This window comes from Ceratotherium simum, chromosome 17 (genome assembly GCF_057802395.1).
Source record: "Ceratotherium simum simum isolate JZ-2026a chromosome 17, ASM5780239v1, whole genome shotgun sequence".
NCBI classification, from domain to species: domain Eukaryota; kingdom Metazoa; phylum Chordata; class Mammalia; order Perissodactyla; family Rhinocerotidae; genus Ceratotherium; species Ceratotherium simum.
In genome coordinates, this window is record NC_141916.1 from 4,392,415 (window position 1) to 4,416,317 (window position 23,903).

Sequence of the window (23,903 nt, forward strand, 5' to 3'; positions counted from 1 at the left end):
TATTTGATATTAAAAAAAAAAAAAAAAAAAAGAGCCTTTGGTGCAAATTGAGTGTGGAAAGAAGGGAAATAATTTGACTTCCTGTTATTCAAGTAGAATTTCCACTGTACTTGAAGGACAATGAAGGCAAAGAGTGAAACTTTACTTTTTTTTAGATAGTTACAAAGTATGTATTAATAGCAGGCCCTTCAAATATTTGGGGGGGAAAAAACCCAGTTGTAGGAAGGGTTGACTTTCTTTATGTTTTGTCTGTTTGCCAGGGTAGTTTTTTCTTTGGGTGGAGAACAACTTTTCTGCCCAAATATCTTTCCTGAGAGAGTCAGGGTATTTGATCACAGTTATTCAACAGCAAGCGTCAGCTGAGGGGATCTACGTTCCCACCGTCTCGGAGTTCACAGGCGTGGTTGCTGAGTACGTGCTTATATACCAACCTAGGCGTCTTGAAACAAAACTTGGTGCAAGAAAAAGGACTTTGAGCCCAAAATCAAATGAAGAAACACTCTCAAGGGGGTCTTTGTTCCAGCCCCTCCTCCCTCCTTTTCCTTAAGCCCCGCACACCCTCCTCCTTTATCCCTCGAAATCAATTCCTGAAGCCTCAGCAGTGCTGTCAGGGGCCCTAGAGGAGAAGAACCTTCTGTACCTTTAGAGAGAGAGAACAATGTTCTCTGGAATCGAGATTTTGCTGATGAGGAGGTCATTTGTATTGCGTGTCTCCCACCTTCTAAAACACACTGCATTTTTCCACAGTTTGGAAAAAAAGAGAGACAGATAATTCTCATACCGAGGGAGTCAGCTGTATGCACCCTTTTTTAATTAAATGGAGCTTAGACAGCCTTGGAGCTAATGAAAATCTCTGGTACAGCATTACCTTTATCAGATTTTAATTTCACACATTGGAGTAGAGCAATGCTGCAGCCTGGGCAGGTTATGAAAAGAAATTCTGCCTCACTGGAATAGAAACGATAAGGAGCTCCAGGAGGGAGCAGTTCATGGGCATGCACCGTTCCCAGGGCCTCCCCCACGTGCTGGCTGAGGGGAGACTTCTAAACCTGTGAATTTCTTCTACATTAATCTGCAGTCGTCACTGGCTCTGGAGCGCAGTAGGTAGAAGCATGCACAGTGTGTGTAGTGCCTTTTCAGCCTGAGATTTTGCTTAGTAAATTCTGGGATCGGTGAATCAGAAATGTGTAACAGACCCTTTAAAAATGTCATTGTCTTTAACAACCTCATTTTCCCCCTTTTATTTGCCCTATATACAAATCATAAATAGTTCAAATAGTTTCCAACGCATGAAATATTAAATATTTTACCTGCCAAGACAATTTGAGAATGTGAATTTATATACTAAAATGTATGGAGACCAAGAACAAATTTTTTTTTTCTTCCTTGTGGAAAACCTGATGTCATTTGTGATTTTTCAGAGAGTGAGAGGCTGGTAACTTAAGTAATTCTAGCTTCCACTTCTGACACTGTCACCCACTTTTGCTGGAAATTGTTCACGTTCTTCGTTATCTAGCATACAGACATATCCCTGCATTTTACATTAACGTCAGACTTGCATGTCCAAGAGGAAATAAATATTTGCTCCTGGACATAATTAAATCACACTCTAAAAAGGGAAACAAATACAAAAAGAAATTTATGGTGTTTGTAATTCTCAAACTTCTGTTTGTGTCTAGTGGAGCTGTCTTACATAGTTTACACTTTTTCCACAAGAAAATTCTGGTTGTTTTTCCAAGATCTCTGACGCCTGAACAGCATGTGTCTCATCTCATGGGTGGATGGAGATACACCATTTCCCAAATTTTGCTTAGCAAGAAAGCATTCACCACAGTGTTTTCAGAGAAAGACAGAAATGGGCATATCAACTAGGAATAAGGCATTAACTGTGCTTTTTGCTGGTAAATAGCAACATTAAAAAGCCAACAAGAATGAGTTTTCAGTGAGGTTAGAAATTGGTCTTTGAGAAGTATAATCTTGTAATTGAAGGAAATTGAGGCTTTGGAAAAGAAAATGTGAGCAGAATCACAAGGTTCGATACATTCAGACCAGGAGGACTTCCATTTGTGAGCTCCAGGAGCGACCACAGGAGTAGCTGCTGCCTGCACCCCTAGACATCCTGGACAGGGCAGGAGGGTCCAATGAGAGAGGAGAACAAACAGAAGTACCGTCCACGTCAGATACCTCTTAAGACTTCATCACTTCGGCAGTGATGTCACCATGGGATGATGGGAAAAGCATTATATTTTAACTTGCTGCATATTTATCTGTAACGAAGGGCTTAGGAACTCCCATAGGAAGAGTCAGGGCAGGGACTCTAGAGTCAGACTTCCAGAGCTTCAGTTGTGGGTCCACCACTTGAGACCTTAAGCAAGTTATCCAACTTTTCTATACTTCAGTTTCTTCATCTGTAAAATGGGCGTTATAATAGTACCTACGTCATAGGTATGTGGTAAGCATTATCTGAGCTAGTCCATGAAAAAGCACTCAGCACAGTGTCTGGTATGTAGCAAGTACTCAGTAAAAGTTGGCTGTTATTATCCAGACCATTAAATGGGAGAATGTATTATGAATGTTCTTTGCAGAGTGGGTGTGCCAAAAATATGACATCTTATTTTTAAATCCTGAAATACTTGCCTAATATATGAGTGTCAACTACACTACCATTAAACAGAATAGATTTTGAGTGTACATACCAAATAGGCAGTAGCTGTCTTCTCTGTCTTACATTATTTGTTGAACACCTTTTGTATTCATTATCCATGGCATGCAATTTCGTGCATTATCTTATATCATTTTTGTCTCTTAATTATTTCATATGTATGAAGAATTAGTCCCCTATGACAGTTCAAAGTCAAGGTAAAGGTGATGACCTACATTTCACCTGCATGCAATAATTGGCACAGTGCTGGGCACCCAAGTGGCCAATAATATCTTCTTTATTGATGTATTGAGTTTGACAGTCCTAAAAGTTGCCCCAAAATTTTCAAAGCACTCCGTAAAGAACTGGATCCAAAAGTGAGTGTAGAATTCTGAAGTCCACTTACTATACTTCATCTGAAACACGGACAGTACTTTGTAAAGAATATAATAGAGTGGCTGTGCATGTAGATTATCCAGACCCATCAATGACTGCGTCTTGCTAAAAAGTCTTCTTGTACACCGCAGAGTAAAATGAGGGTGGTGAAAGGATCCGTTAGGGACTTCTTTTGCAACACTCTTTATCACAAGGAAAAGGCTGCTGCAGTGTGCACATGGACACTGGCTAATATTCCTATTGGTTCATGCATTCATTTATTCACTCATTCATGCCTCAGTCATTATGTACTAGGCACTGTTCTAGTTGCTATGATATATCTAGTAAGCAAGACAGCAAAGTAGATCCTATTCTCATGAAATTCTAGTATAGAGACAAACATTAAGAATATATTAAATAAACAAAGCCATTTCGGACAGTAATAAGTGGTAGGAAGAATGTAAATAGTAACAGGATAGTGTGGGGGAGGGCAGCTACTTCAGCCACAGAGATTACAGCGTCTCTGAGGAGGTGACCCGAATGATGAGAAGGAGCCAACCATGCAAACAACTGGGAGAAGAAAACTAGAGGCAGAAATAATAGCAAGTGCAAATGCCCTGAGGCAGGAAGGAGCCTAGCTTGTTCTAAGAACAGAGATAAGACTAGTGTGGCTGAAACAGTCAACGATGGGGAGAGTGATAAGGGATGAAGCTGGACAGATAAGTAGGGCTCACTTGTGATTCTCTTTGTAGCTGTAGCCCGTTGAAGTAGCTCAAATGGGAGTGCCATAATCTAACTTATGTGTTTACAAGAGCACCCTAACTGTGTTGTGCGTGTGGAAGGTAGGTATGTAGGAGACGAATCGGGGAGCCACGTCTGCAGGTGTGGTGGTGGTCCAGGTGAAGGAGATCGTGGCTTGAAACTCGAATAGTGGTGAGGGAGCTGGAACCCCACCAGAAACAGCAGCTGGGCAGAAGGAAGGGCCGGATGGATCAGGGCCACAAAATCTTGATAGCTGTGAAAGTATTCTGCAGATTTCTGAGATAATTCTCTAAACGCAAGTGTCCAACGTGTGAAATTTGTTGCGCAAGAGATACATCTCTTTCCTTTAAAAGATACTTTATTTTTTTGCGAGGAGATAGAAAGTAGGCAGAATCAATACTATTAATGATCACTCAGTTCTTTTTAGTCTTGTACCAGTACCCTGCTGAGGACCTGTGTGCAGCCTTCTCACAGTCGTCCTGTGGGGTAGCTGCTTTCATGATCTCCGTTTGACATACGAGGAAACTGAGGCTCAGAGAGGCCGAGAAACTGCCAAGGCCACATAGAGAGGAAGGCCTGGAGCAAGAACAGAACCCGGTCAGCTCAGCTCACAGGATCTGGCCAAGCTGGTGCTCCTGTCCCATGTGCTGTCTCATTCCAGAAGGGCCGCCATGTGGCCAATGAGGCTGATGTCACGGATGCTAAAACTTCAGCCCTTATCTAAATGAGCCTCCTTTAATACTGAGGATTTGACCCCCTATGTGAATAAATACTGTTCAGTAATTCACACGCCAGGCATCTAACATTAGCATCATGACAGTAAAAGGAGGTATAAGTTCATATGTTATGTTTAACTCTTTAAGACTGTTAAATGAAAAATTTCACATCAGATGTCGTAACAAGCATAATGTTGCTCGTCCTGCAGAACACTGGGTAGAAAATCAAATCAAAATAATATTGAAATTAGAATGGAAACATGATATACTTTTTTTTTAATCAAGAAGATGCCAAAGTTTTGAAATAAACTTTATTAAAATTTTATGGCATCTTAAGGAAACATAAGAACATGTGAAATATTTTAAGAATTAACTATTTTTTTCAAATGTAAATACATTTTTTCAAGAATACAAAAAAATCATAAAATATATTGAGACTTTTATCTTCTTCTTATTAGGGTACAGATAAGATTCTGATATTGATAGATGATTAGAGTGGTTTATTGTTGAGAAAAATCAAGTCCAAGTGATGGATCCTAGTGTAATTAAAGTGTCAGAGCAGTAAATTGTGATGTGTGACTGGTAAACCACTTGAATGATGAGCCGATATGATTTATTGTTTGTGCTTTTCTTTTTCTCAAAACAAGTGCTACCAACTGGCCAAGATTTGTAAATCTTTAATTACTAATCATGTGCCATAGATCTTTATGGAGTTGACTTTTAAGTTAAAAAAAATGTTTTTAATTTCTGCTGTGAAGCACGGGGGAGATTAGAAATTGATTCAACAGTCATCTTAAAACGAGGAAAAATGGGCTGGGGAAAGACATGCATTATTCTTGGGAAGACGAAGTTTCCATCCCTGATGTTAATCATCTGTTTTGCTGACCACTGAGCAAAGGGCAAAGCCAGTAGATTTCTTTTCTTTTTTTTTTTTTTTGCAAGCAGCTTTCATTTTTTTCTCACATTTTTTATTTGTGCAATTCAGTCACTTTTGCCTCTTTTTTGGTTCTTTGTTTGTTTGTTTGTTTTCCCTTATTTCTCATCATCACTTCCTATGGGCAGTGAAAATTCAGAGGAGCGACAGGCAACTTGCGTGGGATTCCTGGGCCAGCAAGCACTGCCACCTTCATGCCCACCATCACTATAACACGTGCCACCCCGACCACGGCGGAGTGCCCACCCTGACGCTCCCGAGAACGCCTCCTCCAAGCAGCCCTCGTAACGTTCCCGCCTTTCTCCTCCTCCTCTTTTATTTGAATTCTCTTCCTCTCACTTCCTCCTCATCTAATTCAGACCATCTTTGGCTTCATGGATGTTGTGTGCTTTTTTCGCAGTAGCAACTTATCATTTCTCACGTCTCCTAAGTCTTTCTCTTTTCCATCAGAAAGCATTTGTCGTTAGGAAAGGATGCAAATGTTCAGAGTGCCTTATACATGGTCAGGAAATAACAATTCAGAATATTATACAGAGTACAGTGTTCTCAGTTCTTTGCATATGCAGAATCACTTGTGAAATTCATGTCAGAAGATATTTATGAAAATGAGATTATGTATCTGATGCATCATGGTGTTGTTTATGGGGAAACCTGTTTTAATGTTTGGATTTTGTTTTGTCTAAAGCAAAATTCATAGAGCCTCTCTCTGGGTCCCATTGTGCTGAGGGTTATGCTGCTCCTCAGGCATTTGTAGGCTCTAGTAACTCAGTTTCTAAAGCACTGTCTCTGTGGCCTCTGAGACCTGGTCTCTGTCTGGTTGGGGTACTTACCAGCCATTGCTGTGTGTCACGTGTGTCTCTCTGGATTATGACTGGTTGGCAAGTGCGGCAGGCTCACACCGCACCTGAGAATGCTCTGTGCCAAGTCTCCACTCTCTTACAGCAGCAATGGTGTCTTCATCCTTCTCTCCTACCTCCATGAGTGCATACAGCCTGAGTTCCCTGAACATGGGGACCTTACCTCGAAGCCTCTACTCCACTAGCCCACGGGGAACCATGATGAGGAGGAGACTGAAAAAGAAAGACTTCAAAAGCTCACGTAAGTGAAATGTTCACCCATAATGTCGTTTGGCCTGGAGAAAGCATGTGGGCAGGTTAGAGTCTTTGAAATACAGAAACCTGCGAGGAGAGAGTTTGACAGCGCCTGAATGATCAGGTCAATGCTCAGTAGCTCACAGCTCTGTGCCAAAGACCACTGAAATGATATCCATCATCTGTGTGACAATTACGGCGGGGAATACAATTCAGACTGAATTGTTAGTTCACGCTACCTTTGCCTACGACTTTCTAATTGAAACTTTTTCATGCTCTTTGGATCTAATAAAATAACCAAAGATGTGATTTTCCCTTTAAAATTTCTTTCTTATATTCTGAGTAGCTTTGGGCATAAAACCTTTGTTTTTCATTTCTTATTCACTCTAAAGCAATTTTTTGAAAACTATGTCCCCTTTTTGATAAATATAAGAATCTCATGCGTTTGTTTAACATTATTATAAATTTCATATTAAATTGTATTTCATGACCCTCCCCCCAAAAAAAAGCAATGATAAGTTTGAACATGCCTTTTCAAACTATATCTCATTCCCCAAGATTCCAATACTTTCCCCAGGAACCTTCCTCATAGAGAGTCACTGCTCTCACATGTATTTCTGTTGCCCACTCCAGCTTTAGGAAGACTGGAAGGATGCTCATCATTATAGCGAGCGTCCTAACGTCTAGGAATTTCAACTATGAATCTTGGAAATATGATCTTCTGGGAGAGCCAAGCACAACATAGACTAGGCAAGACTAGGAAGATGTGGTTGGCTACTTGCTTTTGGATAACTGGTTGTACATAGAAAGAAAGAAAGGGTAATCGAATGCCTTAACAGGGAAGAAACAAATCACTCCCCAATTTTTCTTTTCTGTTGGGGAAGATCATAGTCTCTCATCATACTCACGTAAGTTCTAGAGGCAGAAAACACCTGTCTTGCCAACCAGATCTAATCATAGTCTAGGGAGGTGTGAGATTCCTTGTCCTATGTGTCCCTTTAGTGGCTGTGATTGTGATTCCTGTAAAGAAGCTCCAAGAAGACCAGGTCTCTTCCTGTGCTTACCATGAGAATACAGTAAGGAACACCCTTAAGTTACCCAAATAAAACCACACCCAGATGCTTCCAGGCTGGCAGTGAAGAGAGAATGGTCTTGTGAGAAGGGGTGGTGGAACCTATTGGCTCTTCAGCTTATTTGCTAGAGACTCATCTTTGCAGGTGGATCTGTCATCAGTCCCACCAGTGCCACCATCAGTGTAGGAGACTAGCCGTCACCATACTGGGAAATGGTCTCTTCATATTACGGGAACCTGAAGGTTTCCTTACAAAGAAAACCTTTGCAAAAGATAGAGCCACCACTGTGGTGTATTCATGATTTTGACATGTGTATCCTTTTAAATATAAGGAGATTCGTCATCTTTAGTATATGTACATAACGCTAAATTTGAAGTTAGGAAAATAGAAGGAAGATTGAGTTAGTCAAAATGAGAGCAAGGAGCTTCTAGAGTCTCATTTGTTTCTTAGCTGACACTGGAGTAAATTATTTACTCTTGGAAGAAACTAGTTGAAAGCAGTATAGTGAACTGGTTACAGGCATAGACTCTGGAACCAGGCTGCCTGAGTTCTCATCCCAGCATCATTACTTTCTAGCTGTAGGACCTTGTGCGAGCTTCTTAAGCTCTCTATGACTTGGTTTTCTTAGCTACAAAATGAAAATAATTATAGTATTTACTTCATTGAGTAATTGTGAAGATTATATGAGAATATATATATATATATATATATATTCTCACCACCAAAAGGGACATACAGGACAAGAAATACGCTATAGACTATGATGAGTATATGTACACGTATATCCTCATAAACTCCTCACAATTATCCAATGAAATAACTACTATAATTGCATATATATGTGTGTGTGTGCATATGCTAGAACGACACCTGGTAAACTGTAAGCAGTATTTAATTATTAGCTATTTTGAATAGTTTAAGTGTTAGCCGTTATTATGGCTGAATCTGAATTGTCACGTGTGAAAACCTGTTGACGTTGCTCTCAGATTCAGGCATTTTTCAGTGGTTCCACTTTGGCGTAATGCATAGGTCTCGAGTCCTCCACAGAGCGCCTTCAGGGTTTGTGGTGGACATTCGTACACGAAATTTTCTACATGTGACGGCTTCACGTGCAGCGCTCCTCACTGGCAGAAACAGGCTAACAGCCCTCAGCAGGGACGAGCAATTAAAACGATTTCATTAATGTTTGTACCTGTGGTTCAATGGCTAAACGTGTGTTTGCGTGAGGCAAGACCTGCTGTGTTGAATAAGGACATTCGTGACTGCAAATGAATGGTAACGTGTCTGGCTATCGCAGGTTGATATTTATACACCTTGAATTTTGTAGTAGGAACCAAAGCTGAGGCCACACTATCACTGATGCCCATCACCAACTCATCAACTCTCTCTTGAATCAGGACGTTCTTCTCCAATACAGTAGAAATGTAAACAGAAACCTGGCTCAAGAAGTTTCTAGCTATTTGTGTTTGCTGTAGGCATTAGCCACCAGAGCACCACTGACCATATACCTACCAGGATGTTTATAAATGGGTCTCAGGAGATCATCTATTTTATATTTTAATCAAACAATAAGGTTAAAACAAACTGTGAACTTTTATTCCCACTTCAAAAAGACCTAAAAAAATGACACTATTCCAAAATTAGAAAAAAAAAAGATTTAGTTTCCTTTTTTTTTTTTTTTTTGCTTAAGTTTGGTAAAGGTTTTCCGAAATAACTGATGATAAAAGTTTTATTGCCACTCTCACTTTACCACGGTTTATTTCACTTTATTTTTGTCTCTATTCTGTACCACCATTTGCTACCCCCTTTCTCATACTTATGTTTCTATAGCAACCAGGCCATTTGTATGGATGGTGAATCATGGCAAAGTCACAAATATAATAAAAAGTCTCTTTGCTATATTGGTGATGAGTTGAGGCCAGAGCCTGCAAAACAGAAAAATTCTCATATATGTTTCTAGTACAAAGGAAGGACATGGCCAGAAGAGAATGAAATCTTGTCACATAAATATTAAAACATTCTGTATGATTGATCAAAGGGGAAAACACAGAAAGTCTGTAACAACGTGGTACAAGGATTAAAACAGGAGAGTGCCATGTTTGTTTCACAGGGAGAATGAGTACACCCAGCACTGGCTTTGAAGAGTGTCACAAAGCCCTGGGAGGGTGCAGAGCCATGTCACAGAGGCAACCCTCTTATCACCTCTTCTGGAATCTTACTGACCTTTTCCTCACTGCCTAGGCTGCCCCTTTTTCTGCTGTGGAGGCCAAATCTCCTTCCAGAATGCCATTATCCCCTGTGATGGCAGCATGACCGAGCAGTGGATCTGGCTAGTTCCCTCTGCTTTCTGCTTCCCTCTCCTGTACACAGAGCCAGGGTAGACACTCTGCCTGTTCCCAGTCTGCCTGAGTTGCAGCAAAGAGTAGAAGTTAGAACACATTCCCAGAATGGTCTTAGCCTCTTTTATCATCATCCTTTACTACTAGGGAGGGCAACCTTAAAAAGAGATGAAAGCAAGAGAATGAAACAGTCTAACTACTTTTGCCCCTTCCACCGACTCCTGAAAAAAGAACGAAAGACAAAGGCAGCTACTGGTAAGCTTTTATAAGTGACCATGTATGGAGCCCTTGCAGGGGTTAGCTTAAGATCTGCCCCTGCCCCCAGGTGGAGAAGGGAGCTGTGGGCCACCTCCACCACGCTCCTGGACTGGATCATGTGATGCACAATTTGTTGGGTCCAGCAAGTTGACCCCAGTGTGGAACACTTTAGTGAGGTAGAGGTCTTCAATTACAGGATCAGATAAGGATGAACACAATGTGTTAATAAATCTTTGCACTCCTTTGCTCTCTATACTTTTTAAATGCATTTTCTACCCGATGGTAAACCTCACAGCCTTCTAAATTAAGCAAACATTTGGCAGAGTTTTAAACTTTAGGAGTTAATGAGCTGTCTTTGGTTCCCCTCCCTTGCTTACACTAGGAAAGACAAGAATTGACAAAAACACAGGGTCATTTCTTGTAAACTCAAAGGGTTGTGAACAAAACCCCCCAAATGTGAATGGGAACAGGACAGAGCAGGTGGAATCCTGGACACGACCGGGGCACACACCAGTTAGCAGTTTTCAAACACAGCATGTCAGCGATTCAGTCCTATCCATCTTCACCTGTGAGTAGAAGTGGGCACACCTCAGGCCAGAGCCGGTGCCTTGCAGGAGTATTTGCTCCTGGAGAGAGAATTCATCATACAGATTTCTAACCTACAGGGGTATAATTCATAAATCACCTTTATTTTCTTCTGCTGCTTGACCACATTAATGAAGCAGGATAATCAAGCTCATCTTTTTCTCCTCCAAGTAATATTGGTTGTTTTCTCTTCCGGCTCATCATCTTTAAATCTACAATTTATCTTTTTCATATCTGGTAATAATTTTCAAGACTTTAATATGTGTAAGTAATCAGTACATGTAATTTTAAATGAAATTTTACTGTTTCAAAGAACAGATGACAATGTGTCAGAGAACTTTCAGAGTTCTCTGTAAAATTGTCAAATCCTACATTTAATATGATCCTATATTTATTATATAAATTATAACTTTATGTAATTATAAAACCAATGTTTAATACATTTTTAATCCTAAATTGTGTTCTAATGTGTGAGGTGTTCTATCACCTCAGCTTGCCTCTAGATAGAGCTTATAAGTTTAATGATACCCACAGTGAATTAGTTCTTGTTTCTGTTTTCAAAACCTTTTAGAGAACAAAATTCCTCAACCATCTTCTCTGTTTCAAAAAATACAGCAAGTCTCTCCTTTGAGAAAGTCTTCACTATATCTGACCTAATCCCCCCTATAAGTGGGATTGACCCATTTAAATTGACCCATTTCTTCTTGCTCTTTCTTAGTGGACCTGGTACTCAGCTGACTTAAAGGTTCAAAAACAGTTTATAACTCCAATTAAGTGGTTCAAACATCTGTACCAATTGTATCCAATGTATCCAATTCCAATTGTATCAAATGGAAAAAAATATTAATGTGAACCTATGGAGAAAATATTCTTCACAGAAAGTATTCTTGTTGAAGCCCAAAAGCTTCACCTAGAAGATGGGGTGGAAGTAAGCTGCCAAGTAGGTGATGTTCTAATAGTATACTCCCGCCTGCTGTGAGTACTAACTGGAAAGACATGCGACTCTCCAGATCCTTACCGACAGGAAATGGTATGTTCTCGTGGTTTTGTGCCACCAATAACAAAATGTGTGATCTGGAGAGGAATCAAAGTACAGTTGACATTAACAAAGGCCCACGAGAAAATGTGGTCTGAGCTAACATGTGATGCTGCAAGTGTCACACTTTGAAATCTTGGGCCACCACCTGTCAAAAGCTTAGGGTTGGAGGCCACCTTCACCCCACTGCAGGCCATTTAATCTCACTGACGTTAATCCTGCTGAGACAGAACAGTGATGGTGCTTCTTCAGAAGAAGTACGCTTTTCCTTACTCCCCCTTGACAAATGACCACCTCACCGTCCTCCGCCATGGCGGCTGCAGTGCTGGAATGTTCTACACCGTAGGAAAATTTGCATCTCAAAGGACAGCTTCTGGTTCCTTAACTCAGCAGAATCTACATGAAATGTTAGTTCCAAAAAGGGAAAAGCAGACGGTATCACAAAACTTGATTTATTCCTCATTCACTTAGCATTCCCTGAATGTTCCAGGCACTGGGATTTCAGAGATGAGAAGATCTGGTCCCAATCTTTAAAGAACTCAGGGTCAAGTGGAGAGACAGGCAGGCAAATAAAAACCCGATAAATGCTGAAATAGGACCATATATTAGAAATGTGGAAATGTAGAAAAGTAAGTACCTGATTCTGCCTGGATAAGGCAGAGAAGGGGACAGCGAAAGCCCAGAGCAAGGACTAAAGGGGCAGAGGAGACGGTGTACACGCAGACTCAGAGCTGTGAAAGCAGGGCCAGAGCATGTGGCACGTGAAGAGAGCAAGGGGAACCCGAGACTGGATGGGCAGGAGAAAGTGAACTCGTGAAGGGTCCTGTGTGCTCTGCTAGAATTGAAGATTTTGTTCCACGGGAAATAGGCAGCCACAGTTAGAATCTTTAAAAAGATCCTAAACTGGGGGATGGCCTTTGCATATTAGAAAAGCCACTCTGGCAGTAATTTGGAGGCTGTTAGCATAAGACAAAAGACAGGGTCGCTGGTTGGAAGTCTGTATAGTAATCTGTACTACCAATGATGAGGTTCTACTCCAGAGGGTGCATAAATTGGAGCTTCATCACAAAGAGAAAGTTAATCTGGCAATAATCTAGCAATGTATAGCAATATGTATAGCAATGTGTATGGCAATAATAAGAAAGCATCGGGCATGAGAGGACCCAGAAACAGGTATATTCGAATAATTGAAATAAGTAATGAAAGGCTGAAGTAAGGCATTGACAGTAAGAAGGGAAAAGAGGATTTATGCAAGATATATTTCAGTGGTCATCCTGAAAGAATTTAGCCATTGACTGAATTTGAGACAATGGGGAGATGTGAGTCCAAGGCTACTTTGAGATTTCAAGCCTGAAGGACTACAAGCGTGAGGGTCCCATTCATAGAAATAGGAGTGGCAATGAGAAAGAGAAGACGATGAACTCAATTTTGAAAATGTCGAGTTTGAGGAGTCAGTGAGACATCCTTGTGGATGGGATATCCATCAAGTCAAGAAATTCATCACTGGAGCTTGAGAGAAACCAGAGAGGTAGATTTGAGAAGATGTATGCAGAAGTCACGTTTTAGAAGCATTGGAAGTGAATGAGGGAAAGAATGGGAGTAAAAAGGGCTTAGGACAGAACCAGGGGCAACTCTCTGGAGTGCAGAGGAAGCAAAGGAGCTGGTAGGGGCTGAGAAAGTAACAAACTAAGAACCAAGCTTCATGGAAACAAAGAGAGGAGCAACTTCAGAAAGAGAGACATGGCTCCCAAGCCAGTTGCTGCAGAGCGGTGAGAGTGGAGGGGTGGTCGATTTTGGCAATCAGGAAGTCATCAGTGTGAGCAGTGTCAGGAAAGGGCAAAGGGAGAAGCCAAAGTTGAAGCAGTTTCGGAGTTAGTACCAGTCAGAGAGAGAGGTCAGAAAGCTGGGGTAGTGGGGGGCAAAGTTGGAAAAAGCAGCAAGAGAGAAGTTTTTATGGCACAGAATCACAAAAGGAGCGGGAAGGGATAGTATCAAAAACACGGAAAGGAGGCATTAGCCTTGAGATAGAAGGAAAGATCCAGCCACCTGAAGCAGGACGAAGGGAGAGAGAACAGACACTGATACAGAGAAATCGAGGTTGAGAAGAATGTTGTTTAAGGAACTCTCGTCAAGTGGCTGGATCCTTTCTGTCTTGTAGGAAATGAAGAAAAGAGTAGTTTGACCCTGATAAGGGTGGAAATGTTTGAGGTGGATCCTGTGAGGAATCAAATAAGGTACCAAAGCATTACACAACAAAAGATTCCAGGGCCCCATAGAGAATACTGTGAATTTGTCATGACTTTCTCTAGCCTTTCAGCAACTTAGTAACAGTGGAGGTGACTGGGCGTTACCAGAGTACAGAGCATCAGAGGGTAGAAATCGTATGAGGTTTAAGAGTCTCTGATACTCACAGATGCATCATTGAAGTGGTCGCCAGGGGTCCACGTGGAGTGTGGAGGGAAACAATACTGGTAAAAGGCAATGGGTAAAGATGACGGCTTTCAAACTCCTTCACCAGATTCCCACCTGAGAGAAGAGGGGACCTCTGGGGTCTCCCGTTCCTATCTCAACTGCAGTAGCTCTGTTTTTATCTGGAATATAAAGCCATCCCTTATATGCTTTCATCTGAAGGAGGAAAAAAATCTGTTGCTGAAAATATTCTTTGGAAACCACTAGACCAGGAGACAAGTGGGAGGAAATGGGATAGAAGTCATAAAGAGGAGAAAGTTAGATCGCAGGGACCGGGAGAGATGGCTAGTAAGGGTCTGTGATCAACAGGGAGGATTCAGATACTGAGATCTTGGAGCTCTACCCATTTTGAAGGGGTACGGGGTCCAGCATAGGGCTCTGCTGGCAGAGAGCTGAAGTAGGGTGGAATTGCTAGTAACTCGCATTGAGAGAGCTGAAGAACCAGAAAGCCAGTGCGTTAGATTGTCGCCATGATGTCAAAGATGCTGAGGACAAGGAAAAGCTACACCTTAAAGGAGACAGATGAAGAGCCAAGTCCTGAAGTCAGTGAGAAAACAGAGGGAGTTTTGTAAATGTAGAAAACTATGGGTTTAGAGATGAGACAAAGCAGACAAAGCAGAAATAAGTACAGAATATGGAACTTTAAATAGGAGCGGTTTGAGGTTTAAAAAAAAAAAAAGTGCTGTATATGGTGAGCAAGGAGTGTTGTAAACCCTTCTCTCTCCTTGCCCCACGCAGGGAGAGTGAAAGAAAATGGCTCTGGCTGCAAAGCATTTTGAGGTGCATGGTGTCATCAGGTTTCAGTTAAAGTAAGGGGGCCATAGACCCTTTTTGGAGGAAGTGACAGGGCAGCACAGGACCATGCAGGCAGGGCGCTTGCTCGCAGAGAGCAGAGGCATGCGGGGCCCGGAGGCAGCGCTGAGAGAAAGGCATCCAGGAGGGGAGCAGCCCTTTCATGACCTGGGTTGAGGATGGGAACAAGACAGAGAGGTGTGCCTGGAGGCTTAGAAGAGGATCAGAGGAATGGATGAAATAAGAGACAACACAGTAGGCTGGGGACCCATGGGAAAGAACAAGGACTGAAGACACCAATTTTGGGCAGCGGAGGAGGAGGAATGTAGAGTGTAAAGGACTCCATCCCACCGACCCGTGCTAGATAAGGTTGATGACCAGCACGTCCTCACCACTCCAGGAGCCAGACTTTGATTGTTTCTTCAAAGCTGAAGGTTAGATCGTTCGTAAGAAGCTTAAAGCTTAGGCGCAGTGGCTAAAGGGGAAAAACATTAGACCAGGTAGCCCAACTCCCTTTTTCCTAGATAGGAAAGAGATTAATGACTTGCCCAAGGTCACCCAGCTGGTTGCTTAGTGGTGGAGCCGGGACCAGAACCCAGGTACCTGTACCCCAAGGCCATCCTCTTCCTACGGCTGCCACAACTGTCCTGGTATGGAGGGGGCTGCACTGGTTTGTGACAAAAATGTGATATATACTGGGAGATTCATTCATCTTGTTCAGCTCTGGTTAAACTTTTTGCTAGAAGACCAAATATTACCTCCCACCATTGCCAGTGAGCTTTGTTTCAGAGACGTGGTTTCTTTCAGAAATGCTGGTGGGTATTCCTGCTGCTTGCTCCAACCTAAAGTCATTGTCCTCCGTGTGTGTTCCTCCAGTGTCTTTAGCCTCTAGCACGGTGGGCCTGGCTGGGCAGGTTGTTCACACGGAAACCACAGAGGTTGTGCTGACAGCAGATCCCGTCACAGGATTTGGAATCCAACTGCAGGGCAGTGTGTTTGCCACAGAGACTCTCTCTTCCCCACCTCTGATTTCCTATATCGAAGCGGACAGTCCGGCAGAGAGGTGAGATGCTTTCTTTGATAGCCTCTTTTTCTGCTCTGCATTTCTTGTGCTGGCTGTCTTTGAGTAGCTAATAAATTACGGAACAGTGCTCAATGCAGGAAATGCAAGACAATGAACTCTGTTATGACGATAAAATTTTATGTTCTTGATCAGGTTTGAGAAGAATAACCAGCATGGATGCCTTTATCTGGCAGATTTTTGTCCATCAGGGACTAGAGGCTATGTTAATTAAAAAGGAAAAAAAGTTGATTAAAAAAAAACTCTGAAGTTCAAACTTTAATAATTCTCTGCCATGGGGGAATGGAGATTCATCATTGCTATATATTGGTTCTGATCAGATTATAATAATACCATGGTGCTGAATTATTAATTACTTCCCTGGGATACTTCAAGATTCCCTTGCTTGTATTTGTAGCCATGAAATGGAAGAATTCAAGACACTGCAGTTGACCTAATATGATTCCCACAGCATTGAATAAACAAGACCAAGTGATTTTGCTGTTTTGCAAGGATCAAACAAAATAGACTTGGTAACTTCAACGTGATGATTATTAACCCTGTCTACAGCCTCTAACATGTGGTTCTGAATTTAGATGTGGAGTGCTACAGATTGGAGACAGAGTGATGGCCATTAATGGAATTCCTACCGAAGACAGCACCTTCGAGGAAGCCAATCAGCTCCTCCGAGACTCTTCCATCACGAGCAAGGTCACTCTGGAAATCGAGTTTGATGTTGCAGGTACAATCATGTAATGGCAAGTCAGCACCGAGTCAGGGTGGACTGGACGAGAATTATATGGATTGTGTGGCAGAAGGGAAACTATCTTTTGTATTCTGAGCATGTTTTTGTTTAGGAGATTTGGGGTGTCATTTTGAATCAAGCGTTGTTTTTGTATTATCCATTAAAACATCACCACAAGAACAATTGAAAGTAAATGTGACAAAATGAGTAAGCGATAACCGCGATACAGGTGATAAAAAAAATCCCGTAGCCTTTATTCTTCCTGACTTTCCCCTGTGTGCTAGAGAAACCATATTCTTCAGTCACACGGACAAGAAAAGCCTCTCCTTGACCCTTCCCACTGCAAGGAACATATGAAAGTTTGGTGGGAGAGCAATGAAAATTCATTAGGTGGATTTAAGCAAGCCCAGTAGGTAAATATTTGGTCTCTAGTGTTAAAGAGAAATTGCAGCAGACCCTTGTGAAACATGGCAAGGAAGATTATTCAAGACTATTGTGAGAGAGATCACAGAGAAGAGAGAGTGAACTCAACTCCAAAGACAGCAGAAGCAGCTGGGAATTTATAGCCAATGGGCAAGGCGAGGGTGAGGGAGCTGTTGGAAGGAAAATTACTACGAGGAACTTGATTAGATATCAAGAGGGGGATGAGGAATTCTATTATGTATTCAAGAGTGGAGGGATTCTCGATAAACCGATTTAGCAGAATTCTTGCTAAAGCTAGACTCAGCAGGCCAAGCACTAGGCCAAGGCCAAGGCCCAGAGGAGCCGGACTTAAGTCTGGTCCTGGAAGGAGTCCTTGTCAGTAGCTACCAGGTATGCGGGGTTTAAAGGTTGGTGCTGGTTCCCATTTAAGTAAATTGTCTTCACACAGTGCAATGCTACTTCACGGAGCCAACAACATTCACCAATCAACAACATTCACCAATCGGTAAAGATAAGCCTCTGGATAAAGAGATCGCATTATCCCAGCAAATATTTGCTGAGTGTTTACTGTGGGCCAATTACTGTTGTATACAATGGAGATTCAACTGGAGACAGGAAAGAAAAAAATCCCTGTCTTCATGAAGCTTATATTAGTATAGAAAGTTAAATTTTAAATTAACAAGTAAAATTTGGACAGTAATAAGTGCTCTGAGGAAAATAAAGGCAGAATGGGGGTTAGAGAATGACTGTGGGGGAGCTATTTTCATAGGATGACTCTCTAAGGAAGTAAGCTTGGAGCAGAGATTTGAAGGGTAAGAAGGAGCCAGCCATGGGAGAATCTGGGAGGAGAGCATTCCAGGCAGAGCGAGGAGGCCATGTTAAAGACGTGAGCCAGAATAATGTGCGTGGTGGATTTGAAAAACAGCAAAAGGGCTCTTGCTGCAGAAGTAAGGGATTTGGGGGTGGGGATCAGATTCGGATTTGGACATGGGTGGGGAGGTTGGAAGGGCCCACTAGTGCAGTCCTTGGTACAGAATTTAGAGTATATTTCCAAGTGTGATGGCGTCATGGAGCATTTTGTAGAGAGGAGCGAGGTCACCTGTGAATGTTTGAGAGAGGTCCTTCTGAAATGAGAAGGGGCAGCAGCAGAAGCAGAAAAGCCAAATAGAAGGTGGTGGCACTCGGACAGGTTAGGAATAATGGTGGCTTGCACAAGTGCTAGAGATGGTGACAAATGTGAAATTTGGGACGTGACTTGAAGCAGGGCTAACAGAACGTGCTTATGGGTTGGATATGAAGATGAGAGAAAGGGAAGATCATGGATGACTCCTGAGGTATAAGGCTCAGCAACTGAGTCAGTAGTGATGTCTTTAATTGAGAGGAAGACTTGAAGAGTGGAAATTTGGGAATAACAAAAAGAGTTCTATTTCAGACACAAGTAGGCAAATCCACTGCCAATACTAGGAAAAAAGGACAAGCATATCCATTCCTTAATTCAGAAGACAATTATCAAGCACCAGTTAGTTACTGAGCGCTAGGCACCATGCTGCTGCAAGAGGAAATAGAAGGGATCAATATGTCCAAGGAGCTCAGGGCCAATTAGACGAGAGTGAGAACTGCTGAAAGATAAGAGTAGACTTACGGAATGTGTGTGGCCACTGGGATGCAAAAAGAAGTGCCCAGGAGGCCGCAGGCAAGACGTCCTGGAGCTTAGGATCAGGGGTCTGGGCTAGAGAGCAGGACTGAGGAGGGACCACCATGTCGGTGATTGTTAAAGTCACTGGACTAAAGGAGAGCCAGGGAAAGAGTGGCGAGAAGGGGACTCTGCCTGAAGAGTACCAACATTTAAAGGGGAAGAGCGCTAGCAAAGGAGATGAGAAGATGCTCTAGGAGAAGTGGGAGGAGAACCAAAAAGGTGGCATTTTGGAAGCCAAAGCAAGAGTTTCAAGGCAAAAGTCCTGGTCAATAGCATAAAGGTGCTGCAGAGAGTTCAAGTAATAGAAGGCAGGAAATGCCCACTGGGTTTGACAAATAGGAAGAAATATTGCAGAATAGTTTCAGGGAATCGGAGTACAGAAGTCAGATTGCAGTGACAGGGAGTGAGGGTAGGGTGCAGAAGTGCAGATGAGCTGTACGTGCTGTCTGCCAAGGAACTGGGTTTTGGAAGAGGATTTGGCAGGAAAAATGCAGTGAGTGGATGAAAGGGACTGGAGACCACTGTGGCGGCCACTCGTCTTTTTAGAACTTCCACAGCGTTTAGGTAATCAGTGGTTCTCAACCAAGATCAGTTTTTCCCCAGAGGACATTTGGCAATGTCAAGAAATTTAACTGTAGATGAAAGGAGATGGGACAACAGATAAAGGGGGATTTGGAGTTGAGAGGGGTGTTTTTTTGTTTTGTTGTTTTGTTTTAAGATTGGAGAGACTTGAGCATGTTTGGGGCCTGAAACGAATGAGGGAGAAAAGAGATAGTTGGTGGAATTGGGTCCCCAAAGGGTTGAGGGGGAAGTTATCTAGCACATAGGTAGATAACCAGTCTAAGACAGAAAGTAGAAGATCTCTTCCTATGAGTATGAAAAGAAGGATGTGAGAATATAAACACATTTTTTAGCTGTATTTAGGAAGTTCATTTAAGAACTGTCAAGCAAGGGTGAAAGGGTCAGCATCTTGGGGAGCTGAAAAGAAGGATGAGAGTTTAGAATAACTAATGGGGAGATGAGTGAGAACACCAACTAGACTCATGTAAAGGGATTTTTGAGCTGAGTGAGGACCAAGCCTAATCTGGAAGCTCTAAGTTTATAGCAGCATCGACCTGCATGCTCAAGTCGTTCTTTGTCAGGAGACCTCAGGGCAGAGACAGTGGGTGATTAGATTGAGCCTGAAATTAAGATTTCCAGAGAAGGTTCAACAGAAGGAGAACTTAAATCACAGAGGTTCATTGTGACAGGCAGAGCAAGTGAATAATTACGACAGCATAAAAATTATTGTGATAATATTTATCAAATGCTCACTCTCTGGCATGTCACCTTTGTAAGCACTGTGTGTGCATTCGCTCACTTAGTCCTCATAATGGCAGTGGAGAAGGTCACTGTTATTCTATCCCCAGAAAACTGAGGCCCACGTGGTTAGTGCTAGGGCTGGGATTTTGACCCAGACTCTGACGGCTACACATACTGCCTGTGTTTGAAAGAATCTCAGCTGGAGAGGGATGGAATCAACAAAGGATCAGCCTCATAGATCAGGAGGAAACAGAGGACTTAAGGAACTAGGAGCCTTCAGGAAGAAAAATGGGTATAGTGAGACAGTTGACAAGGGAGCTAGTGGTAGGAGATTGAGCTCCAAGTGGCAAGTTAAAGCTTAGGATTTCAGAGAAGGTCGAGCAAGGCTCGGGGCAGTGAGTCGCTGAAGTGCAGTGGAGTGGAGGCGAGTATCATTCAGCCAGAGGTCTGGGGATTGGGGGTGCAGTGTGATGGAGAGACCATCCACACAGTGAAATCTCGCAGGAGGGCGGGACTTGGATGAGGAGGGGAGGATGAACCAGCTGCTCACGACATGCCCAGCACAGTGCCATCCATGGATCTCTGCAGCAGCTCTTTCCTCTGCCTGGGCAGCCCGTCCCCAGCGTGCTTGGGTAGTTTCTCTCTTTGTTCAGGTCTTTGCTCAAATGTCACTTGCTCAGAGAAGGCTTCCCTGACGGTCTGTCACTCTCTGTCCCCTTGCCCAGATTTATGGTTCTTCTTAGCCCTTCTCAAGCTCTGATGTTACATGGTATATTTGTTTGTTTGTTTTCTTGTCTTCTCCAGTAGAAAAATGTATGATGTCGGGGACTTTGTGCCTTTTGTTCACAAGTGTACCCCTAGCACCCAAAATAGTGCTTGGAGTACAGGAGGCTGTCAGCCAATGCTTGGTGAATGACTGAATGAATGAATGAAGTGCAGTTGGCTCTCCTGAAGGACTGGGATCAGGAACTTCAATTCCCATCAAGAACTGGCTTCATACCCTCTGTGTCTCTGGGGTTCCGGGTCTCAGAGTGCTGCTTGTTTCTGCACATCCACTCCACTTGTCTCTGTACAAGTTTTCTCTGACTGTTGATTGTACATGATCATCTCATCTTTGGGAAAGTGCCCAGCCAGTACCAGCCAGTTCCAATTTCTAATTCCCAAGAGAAGGAATCTAATTGGCCCAGTTTAGGGTTAGTATCTTCCCCTTCTCGTCAGCTGTGGCCAAGCAGGAATCTGGTAGAAAGACCCTGTATGGATCAGTCAGATGGCAGTGAGGGTCTGGTTTTCAAAGAAGGCTGTTCAGCAGCCCCAGGATGTACTTGCTACAATCACAGAACATTAGTGGTAAGAGGACTCTTATAACCCAATACCTTCATTTATTTATAAATGGGGAGACTGAGGTTCAGGTGGGGAAACTCAAGGTCATACAGCAAACTGAATGGTAGATCCCAGGTCTATTGACTTGCACCCATCTTCTCCATATCATATTACACTGCCTCTTCAAAGAGATGTTAAGTTCCCAGCATGAAACAGCAGGATTTCTGAACCTCTGCCCCACTGACACTGTTTGTTAGCAGAGGTGGCTATGCTGTGCCCTGTAGGGTGTCGAGCAGCATTTGCTCACTACATTCCAGTAGTGGAATGGCCAGCACAATCTGACCTTCTCCATAAGCAGTATCTAGATATTTACTTGTGCTGTAAATGCATTTTTATTTTGTGTGTCCTCAATATTTATTCATTGTTTAATCCGTACTTAATGGATATATGTATTTTAATGTTTGTTGATTAAATACTTTAATATCTTAGGTGTAAGCTCATAAAAAGTAGAAACTATGGGGGGCTGGCCTGGTGGCATAGCAGTTAAGTGTGCGCCTCCGCTGCAGTGGCCCGGGGTCCAGATCCCAGCCAGGCACCGACGCACCGCTTGTCAGGCCATGCTGTGGCGGCGTCCCATATAAAGTAGAGGAAGATGGGCACGGATGTTAGCCCGGAGCCAATCTTCCTCAGCAAAAAGAGGAGGATTGGCAACAGATGTTAGCTCAGGGCTGATCTTCCTCACAAAAAAAAAAGAAAAACAGAAAACTATGAGGGCCGGCCCGGTGGCATAGTGGTTAAGTTCACGCACTCCACTTCGGCAGCCCCGGGGTTCACGGTTTCAGATCCCGGGTGTGGACCTAGGCACTGCTTGTCAAGCCATGCTGTGGCAGCATGCCACATACAAAATAGAGGAAGATTGGCACAGATGTTAGCTCAGGGACAGTCTTCCTCAAGCAAAAAAAGAGGAAGATTGGCAACAGACATTAGCTCAGGACCAATCTTCCTTACCAAAAAAAAAAAAGAAAGAAAGAAAGAGAGAAAGAAACAATGTCTGCTAAACCCACTTTGTTTAGTACTAAACTTGCTTGAATAAGGGACAGGAAATAGGGACCTAAGATCATCTCCCCTGCCCGCGATTGTTCCAGAAATCAACCCATTTCAAATGGATAGAAATGATGTAGAATAGGGCCGGGAAAAATATGCTCGAATCCTAGCATTTCCTCCTCCCTTGCTCATGGCAGACATCACTAATTGATGCCAGTATCCTCCTGCTGGGCCCAGACACAGCATCAGAATCCTCAATAAAACACTGTAGTTAGTCGTTACCAATCAACTGGAATCTATTGGAAACTGCTGGAATCAGAAAAATCTTTTAGCCACTTGAGAACTCAGAACATTGGTAGGGAACCTCTGGACGTGAGCTATTTCAAAACTGTCCTGTCCTTCTGGATTCGCTCCTAATTGTCTGGATGTGAGCCATCCAGTTCCAATATTCTTCCTCAGGAACATGTTATACCCAGATATTAATTCCCAAATTACTGGGTCTCAGAGATAAGCTATCTCTGTTTTATAAGTATTTTAAATGACATTGAGAGTGATTAAAATCTCGACTTTGAGTACACTGTGGCCTAAATCTGTCTCTTTAGGTGGGAACTATGGTACAAACAACATTGTAATAACATTAATGGAATTTTTTTTAAGCTGAAATTACTCATAACCCCAACTCTAATAGAAAAACGTTAATTTTTTTTTCTATTTCTTTACCAACATCCCACCATACATATAATTTTATAAAGCTATAATCAGGGCCGGCCCAGTGGCGTAGTGGTTAAGTTTGCACGCTTTGCTTCGGCAGCCTGGGGTTCGCAGGTTCAGATCCCCGGTGCGGACCTACACACCGCTTGTCAAGCCATGCCGTGGCTGCGTCCCATATAAAGTAGAGGAAGATGGGCATGGATGTTAGCTCAGGGCCAATCTTCCTCAGCAAAAAAGAGGAAGATTGGCAACAGATGTTAGCTCAGGGCTAATCTTCCTCACACATGCGAAAAAAGCTATAATCATAACATAGCATTTCAATACTGTCTTTTAAATACAATCTGCAATGTTGTGAATACTTGAAATTTCTACTTTAACTCTGAAGTTATTTTGTTAGGAAAAAATACAGCTTTATTCTGGAAGAAGTCCCAGCGACAGTCCTCAGGTGACGTTTGCCATTGTGACTGGAGCCTCCAGGGCTTTTCTCTGAGTGGGGAGTTAAAACATTTACACTTGCCCCCCTTAGACACC

The 23,903-nt window shown here is 42.6% G+C and overlaps 1 protein-coding gene across 9 annotated transcripts in view; it reads left to right on the top strand.

The window, feature by feature from the left end:
- GRIP1 (glutamate receptor interacting protein 1) overlaps window positions 1-23,903 on the top strand; it is a 623,621-nt gene that overhangs the window by 533,088 nt on the left and 66,630 nt on the right. For 6 of the 9 annotated variants that reach the window (XM_087442057.1, XM_087442058.1, XM_087442061.1 and 3 more), the window contains 4 exons: window positions 5,557-5,712; window positions 6,371-6,526; window positions 15,948-16,134; window positions 16,728-16,873. In XM_087442057.1, coding sequence (XP_087298183.1) covers window positions 5,557-5,712; window positions 6,371-6,526; window positions 15,948-16,134; window positions 16,728-16,873 — 645 coding nt within the window. The remainder of the gene's footprint in view (window positions 1-5,556; window positions 5,713-6,370; window positions 6,527-15,947; window positions 16,135-16,727; window positions 16,874-23,903) is intronic. The other 3 variants (XM_087442056.1, XM_087442059.1, XM_087442060.1) reach the window with 3 other exon arrangements.